The 26,028-nt window shown below is 41.2% G+C and overlaps 1 protein-coding gene across 1 annotated transcript in view; it reads right to left on the reverse strand.

Moving 5' to 3' along the window:
* Nucleotides 1–26,028, reverse strand: part of LOC146829878 (vomeronasal type-2 receptor 116-like) — a 121,209-nt gene that overhangs the window by 87,803 nt on the left and 7,378 nt on the right. Inside the window, exon 2 of the mRNA XM_085606554.1 lies at nt 24,109–24,336. Within this exon, the coding sequence (XP_085462680.1) occupies nt 24,109–24,336 (228 nt within the window). The remainder of the gene's footprint in view (nt 1–24,108; nt 24,337–26,028) is intronic.

Below are 26,028 nucleotides of genomic sequence, written 5' to 3' on the forward strand. Positions count from 1 at the left end.
TTCATGAAGTGTGTTGGTTAGCATTCAGCCCAAATCAGTATCTCTCAAATGAGAGGCAAACGCTAACATATTTGAAATCAACATGGTATATTTTCCTTCCACTCGTGCAATGGGTCATCTAGCTCCTACATGTTCAAAACTCAAATTAACCCTTATCACACATGTACTCTTACATATATCTATCTAGTGATGAGGCAGTTGTGCAAGCGTCAATGCAGATGTCTCTTCCACCTCACAATAAACAGTCTCCAGAAGTACACTCTTAGCACACAGCCAGCAGCTTCTTATGCACAGTTATGCTTACTAATCAGCACTGTGTGGTGTTTCAGTTTGGAGTGAGTGACACTAATACATTCAACATCACCAAGGCTCATTTCCTTTGCTGGAGTGTTGTCACTTACCCAGGTTACACCGGGTTATAGTCTCAAGTAGCTGTTAGGACATGTTCTTTTTTCTGCTTCTGAAAACTATAATGAAAATGGGTCAGACTGTTATAGTAATTTTCACTTGCAAAAAAAAAACAGTAGTAAGTGTGCTTTTGAATTGCAAATCAAATATCGTTTTCTGCCTAGAATCAAACCAAGAGTCTGTGCGCACACAGGAATTGTTCTTAGAGATTTAATTTGTGTTGGTTTTATTGTGTTTTTCACTTGTAGGAAAGGGGTAGATAGTATTATAAGATTTGAAAAGCTCATAAAAAATATAGTAATATATTTAAATTAAAAAAAGGTATTTTTTTTTAGTTTCTTTCAGGTATTGCTGCAGAGCAGTGAAGCAAATTTAAGATGCCTATAAAATCAAGAAAGCGAAAAGAACAGAAAAAACATGTATATTTGAAGACAACTGGAGGACCCAAGTTAGTTGAAGATGCTCATGTTGGAAAAAAGAAAAAGTCTTCTGGTAAGCAGACAAAGGAATTCTTTAAAAATATATTCAAAAAAAGGAAAAATTTAAAAAATGTCCCCACTGGAAAAACTGTTTCAAGTAGAAAACAACAGGACAAAACTGAGAATTTACTAAATGCTAATGTACAAGCAGAAGCAATAAAGATTGACTTAAAAAGAAAACAGCATTTAAAGAGATCCGTAGAAAAATGTTTCAGAGAAGAGTGATGTCCAATTTGCTAAAGGATGTTAAAAAATATAAGAAAAAAGCAAAATTTTTAAAGAGAAAAAAAGACATTGAAGCCATTGTAGCTAAGGCTTTAGGTTTAAAAAGAAAACTATTCATTTTAATTTTGAACAGGATGCGTACATTAGATAAAATGGTCAATGTAATGAAGTCACAAAGCAAATCGAAAAGAGTAGCGAAAAGAAATAACTTTTGTAAAGTGTTTTTAGGAGAATGGATGCATAGTTCAAGTACTGAACCATTTTTTAATGAAGAGAGCTATTTTCAAAGTAATAGTTTGCTGCATGCCACCACTGGACGAGCTTATGAAGTGAAAGATGGTTGTATAATGGAAAAGGAGAAAATGATTCCAAGAAATGAGGAAGAAGTGATTGCGGATGAGGTTATGGGGAGACGTCCTAAAGCCCCAGTGTATACTTGGAATTGTAGTAGTATTTGTACTTTGCGACAGGATCTATTGATAAATTACGTGAGTTTTTAAGAGAATATAGTAAAAAAAGTGTTAAACAGAAGATTAAGGTGCTTCAAAGACTAGATCCATGCAGAGTGAGAGAGAATGCTGGTTTGCAAGGACACTCTCTGGCTTGTCTATCTAGGAAAGTTTGTCAAAGTGTTTTTCACCATTTTAGGATGCTGGCAGTTCATCATACTGAAATTAGAAAATTTGTGAGAAGATTGTATTTTGCTAAAAGTCCAGCACTAAAGTTAAATTAGTTGAATAGGGCTCTGTTCCGTGGAACTGTATCAGATGTTGAGAAGGTTACTGATGAAATTCAGTTTAGTTACTTTGGTCCGGAACAAGAAAGTGCAGGGAATGACACAGTTATTGAGGAAAATGTGGAAGAGAATGTAGAACCCTCCGTAAATAAGAAATTTGAAGATCAAATGACAAAATTTGCTATCATCTCTAATGAAAGACCAAATATTACTTGTATTTGTTGCCGGAGAAGCCATTATAAAATCCAAACAAGGAATGTTGATCTCTACAAAAAAATTGAAAAAGAAAATAATTATGAGTGGAAGGATTTTGCAACATATATATTTCTTGAAAATTGTTTTGATTTGGGTGAAGATCATCGTATTTGTAAATACTGTTATAACAAGTTAGAAGAAAATAAAATGCCAGCTAGAGCTGTACATAATAATTTAGAATTGGTTGATATTCCTGCAGAACTTTCTGATTTAAATACGTATAAGTCTATACTCATTCAATGTGTTAATCCGTTCCAGACTATAGTACGTATGGAGCCCAAAACCGGTAAATTACCTCCTTCAGATTTACAGAGAGGTTTAAAAGGAAGAGTTGTCTATTTGCCGTTGGATTTTGAAAAAAAATATGGAAACCCTTGATACAGATATTTTGGAAACTGAGGGCCCGATTCACAGAACTAACTTAAGACAAAATCCTAAACTTACTACCATTTTGGTATTCACAGAAGGCACTTACTCAATTTGGGCTTCGCAGAAGGCACTTACTCATTTCGGTATTCACAGAAGTTAGGAGTCCTAACTTTAGGACTCCTAAATGCCTTCTGTGAATACCGAAAGTCTTAAAATTAGGATTTTTCTCAGTTTAGTAGTAGTATAGTTAGGACTCCTAAATGCCTTCTGTGAATACCGAAAGTCTTAAAATTAGGATTTTTCTCAATTTAGTAGTCCTAAGTTTAGGACTTCTAACTTTAGGACTCCTAAATGCCTTCTGTGAATACCGAAAGCCTTAAAATTAGGATTTTTCTCAGTTTAGTAGTAGTATAGTTAGGACTCCTAACTTTAGGACTCCTAAATGCCTTCTGTGAATACCGAAAGTCTTAAAATTAGGATTTTTCTCAATTTAGTAGTCCTAAGTTTAGGACTCCTAACTTTAGGACTCCTAAATGCCTTCTGTGAATACCGAAAGTCTTAAAATTAGGATTTTTCTCAGTTTAGTAGTAGTATAGTTAGGACTCCTAACTTTAGGACTCCTAAATGCCTTCTGTGAATACCGAAAGTCTTAAAATTAGGATTTTTCTCAATTTAGTAGTCCTAAATTTAGGACTCCTAACTGCCTTCTGTGAATACCGAAAGCCTTAAAATTAGGATTTTTCTCAGTTTAGTAGTTGTAAAGTTAGGAGTCCTAACCTTAGGACTCCTAAACTGGGAAAAATCCTAATTTTAAGGCTTTCGGTATTCACAGAAGACATTTAGGAGTCCTAAAGTTAGGAGTCCTAAACTTAGGACTACTAAATTGAGAAAAATCCTAATTTTAAGACTTTCGGTATTCACAGAAGGCATTTAGGAGTCCTAAAGTTAGGACTCCTAACTTCTGTGAATACCGAAATGAGTAAGTGCCTTCTGTGAATACCAAAATGAGTAAGTGCCTTCTGTGAATACCAAAATGGTAGTAAGTTTAGGATTTTGTCTTAAGTTAGTTCTGTGAATCGGGCCCTGTACCATTAGTTATTCTGGTTAATTGTGTACCTACAAAGAGTAAGAAAATTTGACAGGAGCTGGTAGATGTACGGAAAGTACAAAGAGCAAATTTATATTTGAAAAGGAATAATAAATGGTATGAATCAATTTATATAGATGAAGATGAAGAAGATTTACTAGGAGACACAGAAACACCAACTGGGCAAATTGAAAAAGTGGACAAGTCAAAAGAAGAAGAAATTTATGAACATTTCAGAATACATCCTCTTCATTCAAAAGAAGTTATGGCAATCACTATTGATCTGTTTCAGATGAAAAAAGCCAAAGGAACTCCCGTGAGTGTATGGGAGGAGAGCTTGGAAGCTCGTTGTTTTCCCCAGCTGTTTCCTATAGGAGAAGGTGGACGATACGATGAACGTCCAGTCCAGATTCCTGCTTCTGAGTATCGGACTACAAGATTATATGCAGAAGATTCCAGATTTCGTCAAAGTATTCCTTATTTGTTCCATCTGTTATTTGAAAGTGACTTGTCTGCACTATCTTATGCAGTAAATCACATTTTAAAAAGTGGAGTACATCTACATAATGTGTCTGCTAAGGATTTTATGAACAAAGTGCAGCAGCGAGATGATCATTTGGAATCACAATTGATCAATCTGATGGCTTGTCAGCGTGGGACAAATGAATATTGGTACCAACGCCATGGAGAATTGAAATGCATGTTACGGATTTTAGTAACTCCTACATGGTTCCTTACCCTTAGATGTGCAGAGTACGCTTGGGATGATCTTCTGGATTTTCTTCGAGAGGCAAATTCAAACATTAAAAACATTGGGCCTGATTCACAGAACTAACTTAAGACCAAATCCTAAACTTACTACCATTTTGGTATTCACAGAAGGCACTTACTCATTTTGGTATTCACAGAAGGCACTTACTCATTTCGGTATTCACAGAAGTTAGGAGTCCTAACTTTAGGACTCCTAAATGCCTTCTGTGAATACCGAAAGTCTTAAAATTAGGATTTTTCTCAGTTTAGTAGTAGTATAGTTAGGACTCCTAACTTTAGGACTCCTAAATGCCTTCTGTGAATACCGAAAGTCTTAAAATTAGGATTTTTCTCAATTTAGTAGTCCTAAATTTAGGACTCCTAACTTTAGGACTCCTAAATGCCTTCTGTGAATACCGAAAGCCTTAAAATTAGGATTTTTCTCAGTTTAGTAGTAGTATAGTTAGGACTCCTAACTTTAGGACTCCTAAATGCCTTCTGTGAATACCGAAAGTCTTAAAATTAGGATTTTTCTCAATTTAGTAGTCCTAAATTTAGACCGCCAGTAGATAATATACACATACATATATATAAATGCATATGCATATATGTGCATATGTGTGCGTGTAGAGAGAGGTAGAGAGGTAGAGGTGTAGAGGTAGAGACGTAGAGGTAGAGAGGTAGAGGTAGAGAGGTATAGAGTAGTAGAGAAAGAGGTAGAGAAAGGTAGAGAGGTAGAGAGTAGAGGATGAGTAATAGAGAGTAGAGAGAGAGTAGTAGAGAGTAGTAGAGAGAGTAGCAGAGAGTGAGTAGGAGAGAGCAGTAGAGTGAGTAGTAGAGAGTGAGTAGTAGTGAGTAGTAGAGAGTGAGAAGTAGAGAGTAGTAGAGAGTAGTAGAGAGTGAGTAGTAGAGGGAGTAGTAGAGGGAGTAGTAGAGAGTGAGTAGTAGAGAGTAGTAGAGAGTGAGTATTAGAGAGTGAGTAGTAGAGAGTAGTAGAGAGTGAGTAGTGGAGACAGAGTAGCAGAGAGAGAGTAGTAGAGAATGTGTAGTAGAGAATGAGTAGTAGAGTGAGTAGTAGAGAGTAGTAGGGAGAGTAGTAGAGAGTGAGTAATAGAGAGTAGTAGAGAGTGAGTAGTAGAGAGTAGTAGAGAGTGAGTAGTAGAGAGTAGTAGAGAGTAGTAGAGAGAGAGTAGTAGAGAGTGAGTAGTAGAGAGTGAGTAGTAGAGAGAGAGTAGTAGAGAGTGAGTAGTAGAGAGTAGTAGAGAGTAGTACAGAGTGAGTAGTAGAGAGTGATTAGTAGAGAGTAGTGGAGTAGTAGAGAGTGAGTAGTAGAGAGTAGTAGAGAGTGAGTATTAGAGTGAGTAGTAGGGAGTAGTAGAGAGTGAGTAGTAGAGTGAGTAGTAGAGTGAGTAGTAGAGAGCAAGTAGTAGAGAGTGTGTATTAGAGAGAGAGTAGTAGAGAGTGAGTAGTAGAGAGTGAGTAGTAGAGAGAGTAGTATAGAGTAGTAGAGAGTGAGTAGTAGAGAGTGAGTAGTAGAGAGTGAGTAGCAGAGAGAGTATAAGAGAGTAGTAGAGTGAGTAGTAGAGAGTGAGTAGTAGAGAGAGAATAGTAGATGACTGTAAACATTCGAATCGGTCGAAATCAGAAAGTGTCGGCCGCCATTTTCTGTATCTCGCACTGAAAAACAAAGGTGGATAACGTGAAAAGGGGGCAACGAAGAGAGTTGCAGACCCCCTAGCGTTTGTCAGGGAGTCCACGAAGGACCAAAAAGTACGAAAAATACATTTAATAATTTTAAAAAAAAAATCGCGGAGTGCGCGTACGGTAAGCTTACCGTACGCGCACGGCAAAAAAAAAAATTTAAAAAAAAAACGAAATAGCAATCACATTTATCAAATAAATTGAAGGACCCGCAAGGGAGAGTAAAAAAAATTGTTACTGTGTAAAAAAAGGCGAGGCGCGCACGGTATGAACTGCCAACGTGGGCGCTCGGTGCGCGAAGCGCACCGAGTGCCCACAGTGCGCGCACGGTGCGCGAAGCGTACCGTGCGCGCAGGGTGTGCGCACGGTGAAAAACCAGAAAAAAAAATAAAAAATAAATACATAACTTAGCATATAAAAAACCGTACAAATTCACTGAAAAAACCATAGGTTTCACACACGTTATAGTTAGGAATTAGCATTTAAAAAACCTTGCAAATTCACTTAAAAAACCATAGGTTTCACACATGTTATAGTTAGCTGTACATTTCACTCGTAAAAAACCAATGAAATTCCACGTTATAGTTAGATCAGGTAACTATAACTTGCGCGACCGCAATCCACAATGTGTCATTTCAGATGTCATCATTGATGTGAAGAGTGATGTCACTGACCATGTCATGAGTGATGTAATATGTGACGTCATCAGCAGTTTATTGTGGGCGCGCAAGTTATAGTTACCTGATCTAACTATAACGTGGAATTTCATCGGTTTTTTACGAGTGAAATGTACAGCTAACTATAACATGTGTGAAACCTATGGTTTTTTAAGTGAATATATATATATATATACATACATATATATAATCTGCATATCTATAGAAATACAAATATAAATGCATGCATACATATACATATATGCATGTTATGTACATGAAATTTTGAAAAACACTAATAAAAGCAAAGCTAAAAAGCCACCTAATTGCAAACAGAATTGCTTTAACTTAAACGAGGGCGAGACCTATTGCATTTTCAATGCTTGTTTACTTTGGTTCCATCAAGAAGGCATTCAGATGTAACACATTTGCCATAAATTCTGAATGGTAGCACTCTAGTTCCTCATTAGATCACTGTAGCAAAGCTACTGCTCACCAGGGAAGTCTGCTGCTGGTATTCAAAGTGCATGTTTCAGTCTGCATGTCAGAACTTTTTAATGAAATAGAAGAGGATTTGAGAAGTCAAAATGTGCCCTAAGTTTTCTTTCTGCAGTACTAATCATAATTTCTATGGCAAAATGAACCCCCTCATTTTGTTCCACACTTTTGTAATAAATATAGAATGTTAGCAATCTAGTTGTTCATTAGGATACTGTTGAGAGGCAGAGGCCAGGAGCACGGACTCTGAAAATTGAAGGCAGGTAGGAGGGTGCAAAGGCAACAATGTAACCACACTGGGCAGGCAGGGGCAACAAACCAACAATACAGGACTTGCAAGAGAGGCTGTGGCAATGTAATAGACCATTGTGGGCAGAAGGAAGAGGCAATCGTAGTACAACCATACTTGCCAACAGACCCGATTCAGCCAGGAAACGTCCAATGTTTTTATGCTCAAATGGGCTTTATTTGATCTGTCTCCTGTCTACAATCTCCTCTTTTTCAATGTAACTCAAAGGGGAAAATCAATACCCCAGTTGTTTTTCAAAATCTCCCTCTTACCAAGTTCAAAATGTTCGCAAGTATGGTACATTGGATCATGGAAGGAAATGGGGTAGGGACATGGACTTGGATAACAGAGGACAGGAGGGACATGGAGAGGTACACCAAACTGACCCTGCAGGGCAGGCATCAGGGTTTGCAGCAGCACAATACACCACACAGGGCATGCGGGACGGGAGTGCAGCAAAACAATCCATAGAAAGCAAGAGGGAGGGGACAGGACCATGCACATGGACAACAGAGAACAGAGGGGCAAGAGGTAATGGTAGCTAGCTGACCATAATGGACAGACAGGAGAGAAAGCTGCAGCATAACAGACCATAAAGGGCAGGAGGGATGGATCAGGGGCATTACAATGGAACAGACAAGCCAGGAGGGAGAGAGTAGGGGTCTGCACATGTAAACAGAGGGCTGGGGGCAAGGGGGCAGGGCAGGAACAGCAAGATAGCCATGGAGGTCAGGCAGGATGGGCACTAGAAGCAAGACACACCATGAAGAGCAACTGTGAGACTGTGATGGCATACACACAGACCATGGAGGGAAGGTGGGAGGGGGTCAGGGGCAGCTAACTGACAACACAGGGAAGGTGGGAGGGGCCATGGCAGCACAGAAGACCATGCATGGCAAGTGGGAGGGTTAGTGGCAGCACAATGGCTATGATGGGCAAGAAGGAGGGTGCAGGGGCATGCACAAAGGACGATGGAGGATAGAAGGGAGGGTCAGGAACTGTGCACAGACAAGAAAGTTCAGGGGAAGGGGCCTCACAACAGACCGCACGGGGCAGGCAGGAGGAGCAGTTGCAGCACAACAGACCAGGGAGGGCAGAAGGGTGTGGCAGTACAATGGACCATGTAGGACAGGAGGAAGAGGATAGGGGCATGGCATGTGGACAGGCAGGGTGGAGGTGGCAGGGACAGGTTACAGTCATCTGACAATGCTGGGCAGGTGGGAGGGGAGTGGCAGCTCAACAGAACACTCAGAGTAGATAGGAGTGGCAGGTCCATGGAACATGGTGGGCAAAAAGGATGGAGCAGGGGCATGCACAAAGACATCGGAGGGCATCGGGAAGGAGAATAGGGGCAGCAAGCTAAGCACAGAGTTTAAGCAGGAGGTCAATGATGGGGCATAGAATTGGGCAATGGAGGGCAGGAAGAGGGGACTGGTACATCATACTAAATTGAGGGCAGTGGCAGCACATCAGACCATGCATGGCAGGAGGGAGGAGGCTAGTCCATGGATTCACACAACAGAGGATAGGGAGGAGGGGGATGGGGCAGAAAGCTAACTGTTCAGAGAAGGCGGGTATTAGGAACTTTATTGTTTTTAAAACGTGTGTCTGTGCGAACTACTGAAAATATGAACAAGTATGCAGCATAATCTCACTTTTATTCATGAAGAAGAGGACGTTTGGGACTGTGACTCCGGGCTCACTTGGCAGAAACACCCCCTGACCCTCCACCCCCTATCGCAAAATGTAATGCCCGTGAAAAGGGTAGGGGAACGCAGTGTTATATAGAACATAGTCCTGAGAGCACCATTGAAAATGAAAACTAGATATAGTGTATGGTATAAACTATGCACCAAAAAGTGTGATATAAGATGAACCGGGCGTGAAATATAATATGCAATACATTGTGCGCAATGACAGATTCATTGGAGAGCGCGAGATAGCACAGGCACTAGCGCGTGCTATGCGATGTGCGCCTTGGAGTGTAATATGCACAGGGCAGTGTTGTGTAACCTAACTAGTCTCTAAAGTTGTAATATAAAATATGTGCTGGGGAGTGTAACGTTGCATATGCACTGTGACAAAGATATGGATCCCAGATTGTAATATGTATGGCATAGCACTGTGCGTTATAACATAGGCATCGAGGAAGGCACGTTAGATGGGGCAATATAACCCGTGCGAAGACAAGTGTGGCATGACATATTCACGGGGTGGTGTTACAGTGCACATGGCCTAGAGAGTGTCATAGCATATGCACTAGCTGGTGGAATACAACACAGAGGTGTGTAGCACTCGGCAGGCAATGGTGGGTGTAACACAGCATTGGGCTCTGCCAGGAGCGCGCTGTGACTCTCAAGTGATGTTCGTCCCCTTTCCAGAGAGTAAAATAAAAAGTATTACACATCCGGCAGTGGATGTGTGTTTTATTAACCTTGAGGGGGGTTTCTTACATACATTTGGTCGATTTTTTGTCGAATCCCCTTTGAATGGCTTGGTGTGCATGTGTATTAAATGTGCCCGTCAATAGCTACCCATGTTTGTATAAATAAACGACAAGGGTGTCTACCGGGATTAGGCAGGGTAGGGCATCAGACATGTCAGAGCTTCACTAGTGGTGTAAATACATTCCACGTGGATTCATTGTATGCATAGTCGCCTTTTAATGAATATCACTCAAATCGTCATGGTGATAGGTACGTACGGTTCGTCCAGCATGTCCTAGGTGTGTCTATAAATATATATTTTTTTAAAAATAATATAAAACAGTGGCCGGCCCTGGGGATTGGGGTCAAAAAAATATAATTAGGAGACAGGCCCTGGGGGATGGGGTCATCAGGGCCAATAAATTAGAACAAGAAGGGGAACCACACAGCCCCCCTTCTTAAAAAATTAAAATAAATAAAAGACTGGCATTGTGCCGGAGGCCACGCCCCCTCCTTGCAGCACTCTGCAAACACGCCCCCTGGCGAGTTGTAAGTTGGGGAATTAATTCTTCTTCAATACTGAGGGTCCCTGAGGGCCAACTAGCCCAACAGGCATCTCCAGTATGCGCCAGGGAGCTGCGCTGCAGACAGGTGTTCTGAGGCCAAGTCCCTTTTTACACCTCTCTGCAACGCAGCTCTGTGGCGCTTACTGGAGGTACCTAGTGGTCTAGTTTGACCCTAGGGACCATTAGGATTCAAGGGGACTTAATCTCTCTACTTAGAACAGCCACAGGGCGTGTTTACACAGTGGTGAAGGGAGGGGACGGGGCCTGAGGTGACGTGTACAAACACGCACTATGGCATGTTTTAAATTGGGGAAATAATTCCCTTTCAATCCCCCTAGTGTTTGTCAGGGGGTCCAAGAAGGACCCAAAAGTACGAAAAATACATTTAATAAATTTTTTTAAAAATCGCGGGGTGCGCGTACGGTAAGCTTACCGTACGCGCACGGCAAAAAAAAATAAAGAAGTAACAATCACATTTATTAAATAAATTAAAGGACCTACAAGGGAGAAAAAAACAAATGTTACTGTGTAAAAAAAAGCGAGGCGCGCACGGCATGGACTGCGCAACGTGCGCGCAGGGTGTGCGCACAGTGAAAAACCAGAAAAAAAAAAAAAAAAAAATACATAACTTAGCATTTAAAAAACCGTACAAATTCACTGAAAAGACCATAGGTTTCACACACGTTATAGTTAGGAATTATCATTTACAAAACCTTGCAAATTCACTTAAAAAACCATAGGTTTCACACATGTTATAGTTAGCTGTACATTTCACTCGTAAAAAACCAATGAAATTCCACGTTATAGTTAGATCAGGTAACTATAACTTGCGCGACCGCAATCCACAATGTGTAATTTCAGATGTCATCATTGATGTCATGAGTGATGTCACTGACCATGTCATGAGTGATGTAATATGTGACGTCATCAGCAAGTTATAGTTACCTGATCTAACTATAACGTGGAATTTCATTGGTTTTTTACGAGTGAAATGTACAGCTAACTATAACATGTGTGAAACCTATGGTTTTTTAAGTGAATATATATATATATATCAATTTGTCACCGTATATTGCTTGAATCTCTGAAAACATTGGGTCCGGACCATGATATAGTGCGATTATAATCCTTTATTTAGTGCAAGACGGCATGTATATGTGTTAAAATGGTAAATAATAAATATTTTAATATGTAACATGGATATTATGTAAATTAAATATGTTTAAATAATATTTAAAAATATATATAAATACAGACTTATTTACACAAACACTCATATATATGTACATGTACATGTTTATGTACTCATATATAATGTAAAACTATTATTAAAAATATTTATTTTAATTTATACAATGATTTTCTATGTTATACATATATAAATATAAAAATGTAGCATAATTTGGAAAAAAAATTAATTGCTATTTTCATTATACATAAAAAATTAAACAATAGAAAAATATGTTTTACTAAAAGTATCTTAAAAATTACACAAATTTCTATATATAAAAAATCATTTTTTTAAAATCTCATAATCGTTCTCTAGATCCCCTGAAAAGTGTCAAAGGAATAACTTGGCGAAATGGCTCATTTGAATTGCATAGAAAGGAATTCAGTTTGACCTGGTGGCATGTTCATGGCAGGCCTATTAGCAAAATGGACTTTAAATAACTCTTGGACACTGGGCAAAACAAATTGGCCCCTAACGCACATGTTCATGCTGTGAAGATCTACATCCAATTTTGATCCTGTGTGTGGTGGTTCTGTGTCTTGAATTCTTCAGCAGTAGGTGTGCGAAATGAAGTATAGCAACGGAGGGGGTTAGGAGAGCTGTGCCCGGTAGGAGAGTGCTTGTGGGAAAGAGAGATATTGTGTGCAGGCTGAGGACTTTTCATATTTTCACGCACGAGATGCAGATTCTGTTTTGTGTCAAACAGTGTGCTCTCTGCAGTACTAGGGTGAGTTATCAAGCATCTCATTTGAGTCATGCTGTATGTGGTTAAATCCTTCAGTTGAGCATTATTAGAATAGACCCATGAATGCTTACGCAGTGCCCTATATACGTTAGCATTCGCAGCACAATTTTCTGTTTAGATGCCATTTTGAATGCTGATCAAAACTAATCCTTTACTCTTTCTGAGAAAAGCTTCAGTTGAGTTTTGTTTCTGCAATAATTAACTGTTTGTGCCAGTGCATCATTTTCCCACTAGATAGAGGCCCTCTCCCACTTGTCTGATGGTGGGCCCAGGGTGAAACGACCTTGGACTGTGCTAGGTTGTGCAAGATACGAGAACTGAAACCTTTTTTTTGTATTTCACTGTCCAGCTGCATCTGGCTGGAAAATTCCATTGTGGGCCTGTCTTTGCCTAGCTATGAAATGTACATAATGTAACTCTACGCATGCTGTTTTTTAGTTTCCTCTGTACCACTCTTCAAGACTGTGCAGACCAGGCTCCACTGTGAGTGAATCTGAATAAAACAATTATTGGTATATTCTCCACTGTTCCTCCGACTCTTCATTTGGAATGGAAGGCTGATATGTGGTCTGAGGTGACCCGGGTGGCCCCAAGCGGGTCACTTCCTTCAGCATTAGTTTGTTTGCTGTTGTTTTGGTGTGGTTGAATTTAACGTGATTGATTGAGGGACTGAGACCACATTAAGTGGCTGTGGTGGCTACCAGGACGGATATGTGTTTAACTCTTGGTCGTATTTTGGGTGTTTCACCATAGAAGTAGGTTATAGTTCTAACAACCTTGATTTAACCTGGTATTATGCTGTATTGTTTTACTCCCCAATCAGTGTTTGGATGATACAGGAGAGACGGGGAAGAGGAACAGTAGCAGGTGGTACTGTATTCTCAAAAGATTTTAGACATTGAGTCAATCTTATGATCTCTAGCCATAGTAAAAGCATTTAGGGGCTTCAGAGAATCTTGAAAAAGTATGCAACATGCAGGTTGGTTGGCAACCGAGGATTTGTGAGAAACTGGGTTGTTTGTTAACTGGAGTGTGAGCCCTGGGCAAGCAAGAGTCATGATCCCTTGCAGAGTGAACCTCTAAAAGCCACTAAATAAACCTTTGCCTAACCCTGGGTAACTTGGCAGAAAAAGCAGTCAGGATATGGCAATGTGTGAAGTATTAATGCAGCGCACAAACAGTATTAAATTGAAAACCCAACACAGAAAAATCCCACACCATTTTAGAACCATAGAGTCAATTTTTATTCAATATTTAACACCAAAATGACAAAAACCCAAATAGTAGAACCAGAGTCATCAAATTGTAAAGTTTTAAGTAAAACTTAGTACCTAAAAGATCAAAGCGCCAACTGTCACAACCGTCAACATCTAGTCATGCGGGACCGAGAAAAAGTAAAAAATATATGGCTTACCTTGATGGAGCACGGTTCGAATACAAGAAGTGGATTGGGCTCGGTCAGCACTAACCTTCAGACTTAAAAGAACTTTTGAGAAAAATAACATGAGAAGGAACGGTTTAGTGGGGCAAGGCTGCGAGTGGTGTCCAACAAGGGAGCATTTCCATTTGGTAGCCTTGGATCATAGCCGCAGTGAAGATTTCTAGGTTTGGACTTAAATCTCTTTTTGGAATGTTGAACATCTCCAGCAGCTCGAGGCAGAGGGCTTGAACCAAATACAGTTTCACAAGGCTGAAAACCTCTTTGGCACAGGACCGCTGAACAGAATTTTCTGCTGCAGAAAAGAATGTAGCAGGAGAAGCCTTGAAGTCAATCTGGACAGCGATGCAGCTTGGGAGGATAGGCGAGCAGGTTTTTCCTGATCTCCACCTGATTTATAGAGCAGTTGTTGGACAAGAAGTTTGTAAGTCCTCAGTTTTGGGATGCGGCCATCTGGGCAATTAGCACCACAATCAATGGTCCAGGACTGGTGGTACACCACGTGGGGGATCATGACTCACTCTGGCTGGGTCCAGGTGCACTGTCACGATTATGGGAGCCTTTTGTGCCCCTGTAGCTCTAACAGGAGGCCAGCAAACTATCCCTTAGATTCACTCTGGTATTTCTGGGAAATGCTGAAGAAGCAGGGTTCAACAGCTGGGCTGGCTTTTGAGGGTTCAAAGCAGGTTCCAGTCAGCAAAGCAGTTCTTACAGATATAGTCTTGCAGAGTACACAGCAGTTCATAGCAGTAAGCAGTCCTCCGAGAGCTCTTCCATAGGTCAAGCAGTTTGCACTGTTGCCTTTGCAGCATCATCAGCCATGAAAGAAATACATGCAATGTGTACCCCAACACACTGATGACTCATTGTGTGTATCACATGAGTTTGTGGCTCACAATTTTCAACTTTGCCACCTGTTCCCAAACTATCTTGTGCTTTATTGTGCACCCTTTTGAATCTCAGAATCCATTCTGGCTCCAGTAGTTTAAGTACTCATTGTAAGACTGGAGACAATAATATGAATCACTCACTATGAGTGTGGGAATCTGGGATCCATATTTCGCCAGTATAAGAGCCCTAACTTCAGCCAACTGTGCAGTGCAAGTCACCAAGTGACTACCGGTAGGTGTTCTTAGGATGGATTCTCAATCTTGTATGTATCGCTTTATGGCTGCAAATGCTGCTGAGTATTGATGCTTTGTTTCTATGGTAGGCTGGGCAGTACCATCAGTATAGATTATGTAATCATGCTGATTTAGATGCAATATTTCATTAGGTAGAGGATTTTCAGGTTCATATTGCAGAAAGGCTTGTGTTTGTAGTGTAGAGACAAATCTGTAACCTACATCTGTTGCAGTGAGTGAGTTAGCCCATTGTATCCACTGTGCATGTCATGCTTTAGCATTTGGAAAGCTGTGCTTGTGATGGTCTCTAAGGTCTGCACTGGGGTCATGACAATTAATAGTTTACCCTGAGCCAAGGCTTGCTCCCTCACCACAGCAGTGTGTACCACTGTCAGTATTTTTTCTGTTGGTGTAAAAACCATTTCAGCATTATTGTATAAATGCGATTTATATGAAATTGATACAGTATCACCTTAATTAAATATGACATAGGTATAGCCTGATGCCCCTGGGATCATACAGATTTGGTGTGCTAACACGTGTGTACGTTTTTTAAGCTAAGATATCAGTTTCTATGGAACACAAAATATTTGTGTGTTCCTGTGTCCAATGCATACTTGAAAGTCTGAAAGTATGACGATGTAGAACGGTTTAACCTGTTCTGCATATTCTGCGTGATCTGTATGTTCTGCCAAAATGTTGGAATCCTAATATGGATTGTGACCTTTTCAACATAGCTGGAGGATGTAACAATGCACACATCTTAAAGAAATGTGTTGCAAGGCTTTTGCCTTCATTCGACAGCTCATATTCCAGACTCAGGACATTGAGGCGGACAATCTTTGATTTTTTAAAGTTAATTTGTAGCCCATGTGAGCAAATCCCACAATTATGCAAACCACTCTTGTCAAATGTATTGATAGGTCATCATCCATCAAATACACGTCAATGACATAGGACAATGCCTGTCCATCAAATTGCTCTGATAGCTCTGTCACTCTAGCTAAACACATCTCAGTGCTATTCCTATATCCCTGGGGCAATCAACAGACTTGCCTCTGAGGGCCCAGTGTGCTGAATGCATTCAAATACCTGCTTTCAGGTGCTGTATTTTAGCAGAAAAATCCATTTGAGATGTCTAGTGTTGTTTCGTATTTTTTCCACATTATATTGTTCATTAGTGCCGTGCTGTGTGCGTTTTGTACTGTAAATGTGCAAGTAGCTGTGTTTAAGTGTCTGTAATCTAATACTAGATTATTAGAATGATCAGGTTTCATCATGGATAAACAAAAGATTATTAATTATAGAGTTACAACTTTCTATTATACCATGGTATTTAAGTTGTTGGAGTAATTCCCTAATTTGCTTTTTAGCCTCATGTTTGATGGGGTATTGTCTTTGAAGTTTCAGGGTCACCTCAGTGGTATTTCATGATAAAGGGTACAGTCATCTCACCCCACATGTTTGCGGTATAAAGCTAGGGCTTGCGCTAATGCCGATCCTTGGCATATGAATGTTTAATGTGTTCCAGAACGAAGCTGGAGATGGCAGGATAAATTATCATTTATCCGTTTGCGCAGTTCATAACAAATTCTGGTGGCCAATCATTTTCAGCCAGAAGAAAGTCAAAGCTTAATGACAAGTTCTCCCAAAAGAGAACTTTAATGGGTCTCTGTATGATCCCATCCATCTGGAGTTGCATCTTGTATAACAGATGAGGAACACCTACATGTGGATTCGGTGTTTCCACCTGGATATGTTTGGTAAGCGCTATTGCCACCAGAGAGTCCATCAGTTTCCAGCAAACTATAGTGACCTCTGCTGTGCTGTCCAGCATGATCACATCCCATTCCCAATCAGAAGCAGCGTCCTAAATATTTCTGGCATGCTTGACCTTAAGTCTATCTACCGTCTTCTTTTTGAATTTAGGTTTGGATGTTTTAGGTTTATCTTCCTGCTCTACTTCAGTTTCACGTACTCCTCCGATCTGTGCTCTGATCATCCACCTCTCCACACATGTTTTTCCTATGACTCCTGAAAGGAACAATATGAACGTGTATCAGTATCCTGATACCTGTCAGGCAGTCTTATATTGTCACCTTAAGCAGGTTATAGTGCTTTGCTGTGGCTTCCTGTTGAGGAGACCCACCCTGTAATTTAACTTTGTCTTCTTTGTGGAAGACTCACATGCTCGCTTTGAGTTGCCCTTTCCAGAACTAATCTTCAGTTGTGGTTTCCCTGGTTTGGTTCCCAAATCATCCCTACCTAGTGTTGCATATGTTTCTTTGATAATTTTAGGAATTCCTGCTCCTGTTGTCCCAGAGCCAAATCGAAGAGACTCTGGCGTGTAACCAACCCCGCTGCTTCCCCTTTAATGTTACTTAACATAATGACAGATACTGCAGCAAAGTTACTCATTCTGAATCTGATGAAGCACATCTGACAAAACAGGTATTGAAGGGGTACTCTGTGTTCTAATATACACTGCAGCAAAAAAACTGTACCACAAGTGGTGCAGTTTTCCACAGGGGGAGCCATCCCCACTGACAAGCATATAGTGAAAACGGTGCTTTCCTGGGGTTCCATATGAGGAAGCACTGCTTCAAGCTGACTTGCTTTTTTCACAATCCAGAACTGAATCTCCTTCCATCTGACGGGAACCTTACCCATGACTACATTTAGTGTTTGTGGCCTAATGTCCAGTGTAGCCAATTGTGGTTGTGCAAGTTGTGTAGACCTTCCAGGATTCAATGTCAATATTTGCATAACAAACAGTGTCAAACATCTGTATATTGTCACTATATGTATGTATAGGCCATGAAATTGTACTATTGATAAATTATCGCTAAGTCTGGCCATGCTGCTCCCTCATTGATAAGGGGACCTCGTCTAATGTTCTCTGTTGTGTGTGGTAGGGTGCCATGAAACCAATTTCTGTGTTCTTGGCATGTTAAAGATATTTCTATTTCTTCATATTGTGTATACTTATTTGTGTGTATGTGTAAAACAGTCTTGTTGTTTTGTCTGCTGCTGAGAATTTATTCCACGAATAGAATACCTCTGTCCTATATGCTTCATGAGCCCCAACCACGAAGACCACATCTCCACCGGTTCCTGCAAGACTATTCTGTAACTGTTCAGCCTCTTGTTCGTGGAGAGAGAAAAAGAATGCAGAAAGATTAATAGAGGGTTTCCAAATATTCCTGCCTGCTCAGTTCGTATACAGGGGTGAATGTGGCAGGGTTAGGACACATCTGCTGCTCTGTGAGCGGCTCCGATTGTCTTCCCCTTTTAGCAATAACTCTTTGCAGCCCGTGGTGTGCCTTTTGGCAGTGCATGAAAAGTTAATTATTGAGAGTTTCTTCAAAGTCATTATCTTGCAGCTTTGGTAGCAGAGCTGTGCAGTTCTGAAGAAGAGGTCAAAGGTCTTGACAGTGGTTCCCAAACTGTGTTCATGGCGCCCCTTGCTAGTTTTGATAGCGCACCAGGGTGCCACGGCGCACAGATTGGGAACCACTGCTGTAACAGTTCCTAAGTAACCATAGGCCTGCAGTTCTCAGCGATGTTAAATTTGTCTTCTAAAGACATAATTGTGAGTGCATTTCAGAGAGGGTAACACAATGGAAACATCCTTTGAATTGTCCAAGCTTGAAGAAAAACCTATAACCAATACAGAGGGGTTACTTACTCAGCTACGGAGGATAGCCTCTACCACCATGGACATCTCCAATAAACATGAATCAGCTGGGCTGGGACTGCAACAACAGCAAAGACCTAGCAATGGAAGCAGAGTGCACCTCTCATTTGAGCATGGAAATGCATTAGTTTTTATATCCATGCTTCCATGTTGAAGCGTCAGCCAGGCTCACATTTGATTATTGTCTTGTGATAGTCGTGTCACCTCATGGATGAATAACATACAACAACATTGGCACAATGTGTATCTAGGCTATGCACTAAATGTTCAAGATGATATAATAGTGTACTTACAAACTGGAATTTGTAAGCAACATGGATTCAGTGAAACAATTCAGGCAAGCAAATGTGTGTCAAAAGTCATTGTGAAGAAAAGAAGGCAATTTAAGAAACATGTAAAATGGCAGGGTTTCTTTCTGGTGCTTACCCAGCCACGTGACACCATGCTATATTGATCGTCCATGTAAGCACCGCAGGATTGCAGGGCACTGCTCTTGATTGATTGGCCTCCTTTCCTAAAGAACTGGTCCAATCAGTCAATGTTCCCCGTGTCGCTCTGTTAAGGTTCAACTAACTTGCAGTGTACCCCAGGGATCCCTCTTACCCCCTTATTTGTTCAATATTTATATTTGCCCTCTAATACATTCCCATCAGGAGGAAAAGGTGAAAATATACAACTACACTGATGATATACAGCTGATTTTTTAAGGCATTTTTTCAAATACCATAGTTTAGAATGAGGACTCGATGAATAGTCACCATTTGAAGTTAATCGCAGACAAAACTGAAATTGTGGTCAGGAAGAACAAACCGCATCAGTTGAATCCCTCCCTTTGCCCTCCTGCGATGAGATCACTTCCCACACCCCAGGAAGCTGTTTAAAGTCTTGGGATTGTCATTCATGAGGATCTATCCCTGAAACATCAGATACGAGCGGTGTCTTCCTCCTGTTATCTTCAACTTCTGAGAATAAGGAACAATAGAAGATGCTTCACGGTGAAACCTGTCATCCAATAGTCTAACAGATTCCGGATTGATAATTCCAATGTGCCATGTCAGGGACTCCCTATTGGCCTAAATACCATGTTGCAATTAGTTCAAAATCAGGCGGCCCGGCTGGTCTTCTGTCAGCCTAGACACTGTTACACTAAGCCTTTGTTGAAAAAGCTACACAGGCTGCCGGTACCGCAAAGGACCATTTTCAAAACCGGCTGCATTATTTTTAAAGCTCTTCAGGGCAAAGGCCCATCCTTCTTGCCCTCTAGAATTCACCATCGTAGATCAGCTCATCGGAATTTACTCACTGCCTGAAGAAGTAAAAGAAAGGGGGTAGGAGGGACCTGATTTCCTGTATTGACTCCCAACACCTGGAACATTCTATGCCCCAACATAAGATCATCATGCAATTATGTGAGATTCAGAAAATTCTTAAAAACCTGGCCGTTTAGACAAGCTTATTGATAACTCGGCTGCTAGCTGCTGCTTCCACCACTACCTTAGAGCCAAGAGACCTTAAGGTGTACATGTGCTCTATGAGTTCCCTATTGCATAACAATGTTATCTTCCTTGCCAACCTTACCTTATCCAAAGTAAACATTCACCCACAATCCCACAGGTACTCATCCACCGGGCACTTCACTTACCAATACAAGAAGCAAAGGGAAGACAAACATGAGAGTAAAGACAAACTCCATGTCAATGACACATCCATCACAGCCAATGGCGGCTTTCTCTCTAACCTTATCATATCTAAAGTGAAAAAACACACACAATCCCACAGGTACTCATCCCTTCACTTGACAATACAAGAAGCAAAGGGAAGACATCCATGAGAGTAAAGACAAACTCCATGTCAATGACACATCTATCACAGCCAATGGCGGCTTTCTAAAGTGAAAAAACACACATAATTCCACAGGTACTCATCCACCGGGCACTTAATTTTCCAATAAAACAGACACACCAGCCCTCTTACAATATTTCTACCTCAGTGGCCCCATGTAGCAGCTTTACTCAATACTCCCTAATAACTACATAAAGAAATGGTTAGCTACAACATTCTACAGTACATTTCTATCCTTGCATTTCTATTTCTATTTACTGACCTCAAAGATGTAAAACATTTAAGTGAGGTTTGTGGCCAACGTGGAGTACCTAAGTAGAAACTGAAAAGCTTTACTCATTATCAACAAAGAAGCGCCTCACGTATCCCAATCACTTTTTTCTTCACATTTCTTGGACATTGAGTCTAAAATTATCATTCTTCCATTACCTCCATAACCTCAGCAGATCATCTGAACCTCCGATGATAAATCGTGCACAGTTCCTTAATGTGATGACCAAAAGTATGTTTTTACCATGTCAGCACTCCACTGTGCTCCTTTATCTGCACACGAAATACAAACGTTTATTCAACATGGCTCTTAATGATTCTACCTTCACAGTACATCTACTCACAAGTTCACATACGATTCCGCTGGACCTATGAAGGAGATTGTCCTCTAAACTTATAAACACCAACTGATGGAAATAAGCCTTTTAAGGCTTCATTCATTCTTCAGAAACGTAATGTACAAGACACATCCGCTGAGCAAGATTCCTATTTACACACATCCCATGCATATACAGAACTAGACCTTGATATCGAGTCTTACCCCACATCTCTCCTAAAAAAATGAAACCACCTTCCACTACACATCAGAACCTCCTGCTTACTTCTTAAGTTCCACAAATGTTAAAGACCTGGCTTTTCCAGTAGCTCCCCCTCCTGCCTTAGACGAGGCATAACCCATTTGCTCATTGCCAGGATACCTTCCCTGGTGATGTGGAAAAAAGGGTACACTTACCATAACTACTCTGTTTCCAAACATATCCAGCTGCCCAAAGTGTCATGACCAAGGCAACTAGAAAGGCAATCAAGGAAAGTGCACAGTGCACCTCACCACACAATTGGAGAAAATACACCAGAAAGCCATATAAGCATGGAGATGAAGACACAGGTACAGGAGGAAGGCATAGTTAGAGACAACTAGAGGAAGTAGTGCAAGTACTGTAGTGACAATCACAATCCTTATGTCACAGCCAGTGTGGCTATCCCAGCACACAATTCTGCAGCCATTATTAACAGGTGGCATGACACGTACTAGAGATGCCACATCATTTGCTCACCATTTTAAAAAGCTCGAGAAAACAACAACATAAGGGCATTTATAAATCCCCGGGGCTGAAGGTTTGGAAACTCTATAATGAGCAAGGACTGAAGAATTCAATTCCTCAGGCAGTGCAAATGCTACTTTGAGAATTGCTTTCAGGCATTCTGTCATTCTGTAGAATGACTAACAGCAGTGCTTGAATTGAACTGGTGCTAGCAGGTGGGAGCCAAAGAAACAAACTATGGGCCCGATTCACAGAATTAACTTAAGAAAAAATCCTAAACTTACTACTTTTGGTATTCACAGAATGCACTTACTACTTTTGATATTCACAGAATGGATTTACGACTACTAACTTTACGTCCGCACTCGGGCCGGAAATTCCGGCCTGGAGGTGGAGTTTCCGGCCCGGAGGCGAGGCTTCCGGCCCGGAGGCGGAGCTTCCAGCCCAGAGTCGGAGCTTCCGGCCCGGAGGTGGAGATTTCGGTCATGGCTAAATCTCCGCCACCAGCCGGAATCCCCACCTCCAGGCCGGAAGCTGTGCCTCTGAGCCTGAAGATCCGCCTCCGGGTCGGAAGCCCCACCTCCGGGCCGGAAGCTCCTCCTCCGGGCCAGAATTTACGGCCCGAGTGCGGACGTAAAGTTAGTAGTCGTAAATCCATTCTGTGAATACCAAAAGTAGTAAGTGCATTCTGTGAATAACCATAAGTAGTAAGTGTATTCTGTGAATACCAAAAGCAGTAAGTGCATTCTGTGAATACCAAAATGGTAGTAAGTTTAGGACTTTGTCTTAAGTTAGTTCTGTGAATCGGGCCCTATGGCTTTAGTCACAGATCTCTGTACTGGGGTTGAATATTTGAAATTGTTCAGCATTCTGTCCATCAATTGTTCTTTTTGCATCTGTTGCCATGAGTGGGACGGGTATGCCTAGACATTGGTCCCATGACCCCTATGCAACTGGAGTCTCATTAGCATAGCTGATGAGGGGTGATAACCCAAAACCGGTCCTAGGATGCTTGTTTACCGTCTGGGGAGGACCTGGTCTGGCAGTTTGGGCTGGACTGTTCCCATAGGGAGCAGGGTCAAGACTGATTTGCATATGGCTGGGACCTAACTGTAATCGCATTGTGAGCAAAAAAAGATGGATTTAGGCCCAGATCTCTGTACTGAGGTAAATGGTTGACATTATTCAGCATTATGTCCAACAATTGTTCTCTTTGCATATGGAATTGGGTCAAAGTCTGTTGGTAGATGCAAAGGAACTCCCATTAAGCACCCATGGAAGCCTACCAGAGGCAATGTAATGCAAGCAGTCCTTTGTGTTAGTTTCTGTAACAAAACAGCACAACGTGTGACTTTTGGTGTATTGTACATCTCACCATTTGCATTGGGTTGGAATTTAAAAAGTGCACAAACTCTTTGTAAATCTGTGCTCGTGTCTATGTGAAATGACATCCCAGAGTCTCCCATTCAGGACAGCAAAAAAAGCAGAAGAAGATTATTGAGCCTGACTGGCTCTATATTCATTTCAATGATCTAATATTTTCTTAGGTTTTGTATTATCTTGTGTACTCTTTATTTTCTTTTTTGATGGTGACGAGGGATGATAATGGTTGCAGGGGGATCATAGCTAGCAAGGGGCAGATGGTAACCTTGTCGGATCTTGGCAGGCAGAGCACACAGTGACCCCAGTGGTGGTCCCTTTTCCTTAGTCCATCATTTCTACTCTTGTATTGTCAAGATTTGTTTTCTTCAATGACCTCTGAATACTAACAGGTCTCCACTGCAAAAGCCCCATTCCTCACCTGTTGCTCACTCATCCATTCTCGCAGTCCTCCTCCTGAGACTTGCAGAAGTGCAAATAACACATCAATAGACATGTGTGATGAATGCTGCTCTAAAACGATCCACGCGAGATACTGCCGAGCCACTTAAAGTGTGCGTTATTTCTCCAGCTACACTGCCTTTGAGGCATTTCAAAAGGACTGACTGTTATTCAAACTTGCCTCAGAAACTCAAAAGAAAAGGAAATGCCTATTATTTGAAAAGATTATTATTTTTCATAGATCAGCAATTTGTGAGAACAGTTCTCAAGAGCTCCACGTTTCTTTCTGACTTGAATTTGCCCAACTCTGACCACACTGTGCTGCAATTTAAAAGGCCTGTCTGGTACAGAGTTTGATTAAAAAGGGAACACAGGATCCGGCATCAATTTGGTCCTTGCATTAGATGGTACTCTCTGCCCCTTCCCACAGTAGAATCCACAAAGATTCTCACCTGGTTGTCTCCTGTGTTCCACATCAGGGCATCGTCCTCTATCCTGATCTGCTTCCCTTCAGGGGCACTGGAGTCATAGGTCACCACTTTCACCAGTCTCATGGAGCCTTCAGAGGAGATCTGGATGTTTATAAAATCAAACACCGCTGGCACATCGCCATTCTCATCAAAGAAGATTTCCTCTCCAGAGGTGGTGTTAAAGCGCACACTCCTCACATAGTGCAGCATCTGGAATTAGAACCAACAGGACTCTGTGAAAATAATAAACACACTCATTTATTTCATCTTCTCTATCAAGATGATATGGTACGTAGCAAGGTTATTGGATGATTGCTGTGAAAAATATCTAATAAACAAAGAAATCCAGACAAATGCAGTGGGCCACATACCTGGTGGTGAGGACACCTTCGCTCCGTGCTCCATCGTGTTACCCTAATATCTTCCTAACATGGACGGGAGTGAAATTGATTCCCTGCCTAGTTACTGTTTTATTTCCACACTGATGAGTACTATGCACACAACATCTTGACATTCAACCTCAATGGATCCCCATCCACCCCACCCTGGTACTGACAGACCAGAGGTTTCATCAAAATCTGCCCCTTGTAGGGTAAGAAAAGCCTGCATGACAGCAATATATATGTATGTGCAATTTAACCCTTTCAAGCCTGTAGCATCCAGCCCAGCTCTGGAGCATACCTATGACTATGCCACACACAGAGCACTGGAAAACATGTCTTTATTCTTCAGCATGCGACCATTACCTGAATGCACTGCCATAGACTTTTTTGACCATGCCAATACACACCCAAAATACCTCCTAACTGCTTACATAACTTTGTAAGGGTCCACGTAGGACCACAAGGGTCCTACTGCACTTAATCACATGACACTACAGCTCCATCTTGTTAAAAAAAAAATACGGACAACACATATGCATTATAGTTTCTCAATGAGCTATCGATGTGCTCGCACTAATCATCCAGATCGAGTAGTATGAGTTAAAGGAGTCGCACTGTCATCTGGTATCGTAGATGTGGAGTCAGATGAGTGACTTGGGAAATCAGATGGGCTTGTCTCAATCATAAGGTCTGGAGCCGACGAACATCCACACAGATGGTTGAAATGTGAAGAGTTTCTCAAAATGGACTTTTAGGGACATTGAGCATTTACCATATGTTCATTGCTTTCCACAACTCTCGATGTTTCAGCATCAAACGAATGATGACGTTCTGTGTTTTTTCACGACTCTCAATGCTTCAGCATCCAACGGAGTGGTAATCTTTTGTTTCTTTTGTTGTTTAACTAGGACCCAGTCTCCATCCTTGAAACCCGTGCCCGAGTGCATCAGCCCTTACCTGCATAGACCTATATGATACATTTGTGAGAAGTGACCGTGACTTGAATCTCGTCAACGTCTATCACTGGGCATGTGGACCACTGTGGTAGCTTTGTCCAATGGCTTTTCTAAACCTCAAGGTGGTGGAACTTTCACCTGTTATGGAATGGGGAGCCCACCGCTAGGCATGTAGAGCCGGGCATATGCCTGATCTGAGATCGAGTCCTTTGAGCGCAGAGCATTGAACCACTTTCTTCAGGGTGCTCATAAATCATTAAACAGCACCATTGATCTGTGGCCAGAGAGGTGTGCTTTTCTGATCCTTGCCATTCAAGCAACTAAGAAAGTCCTTGAGCTCTCTGCTGTTAAAGACTTAAGAATGGGGGGAACACACCACGCTGCGAAAATATCATCCAGTCTCTCAATGACTTTGTCATGGGTGGTCAATGATAAATTGTCCAATAAGGGAAATCTTGAGTACTCATCAATAGCTACCATGAGATGATGACAATTTTGTAAGGGTTTAAGAAAATCAACTGTAATTCTCTCTCATGCTCATTTAGAAAGTTCAGACATACTTA

This window comes from Triturus cristatus, chromosome 5_2, assembly GCF_964204655.1.
Source record: "Triturus cristatus chromosome 5_2, aTriCri1.1, whole genome shotgun sequence".
NCBI classification, from domain to species: Eukaryota; Metazoa; Chordata; class Amphibia; order Caudata; family Salamandridae; genus Triturus; species Triturus cristatus.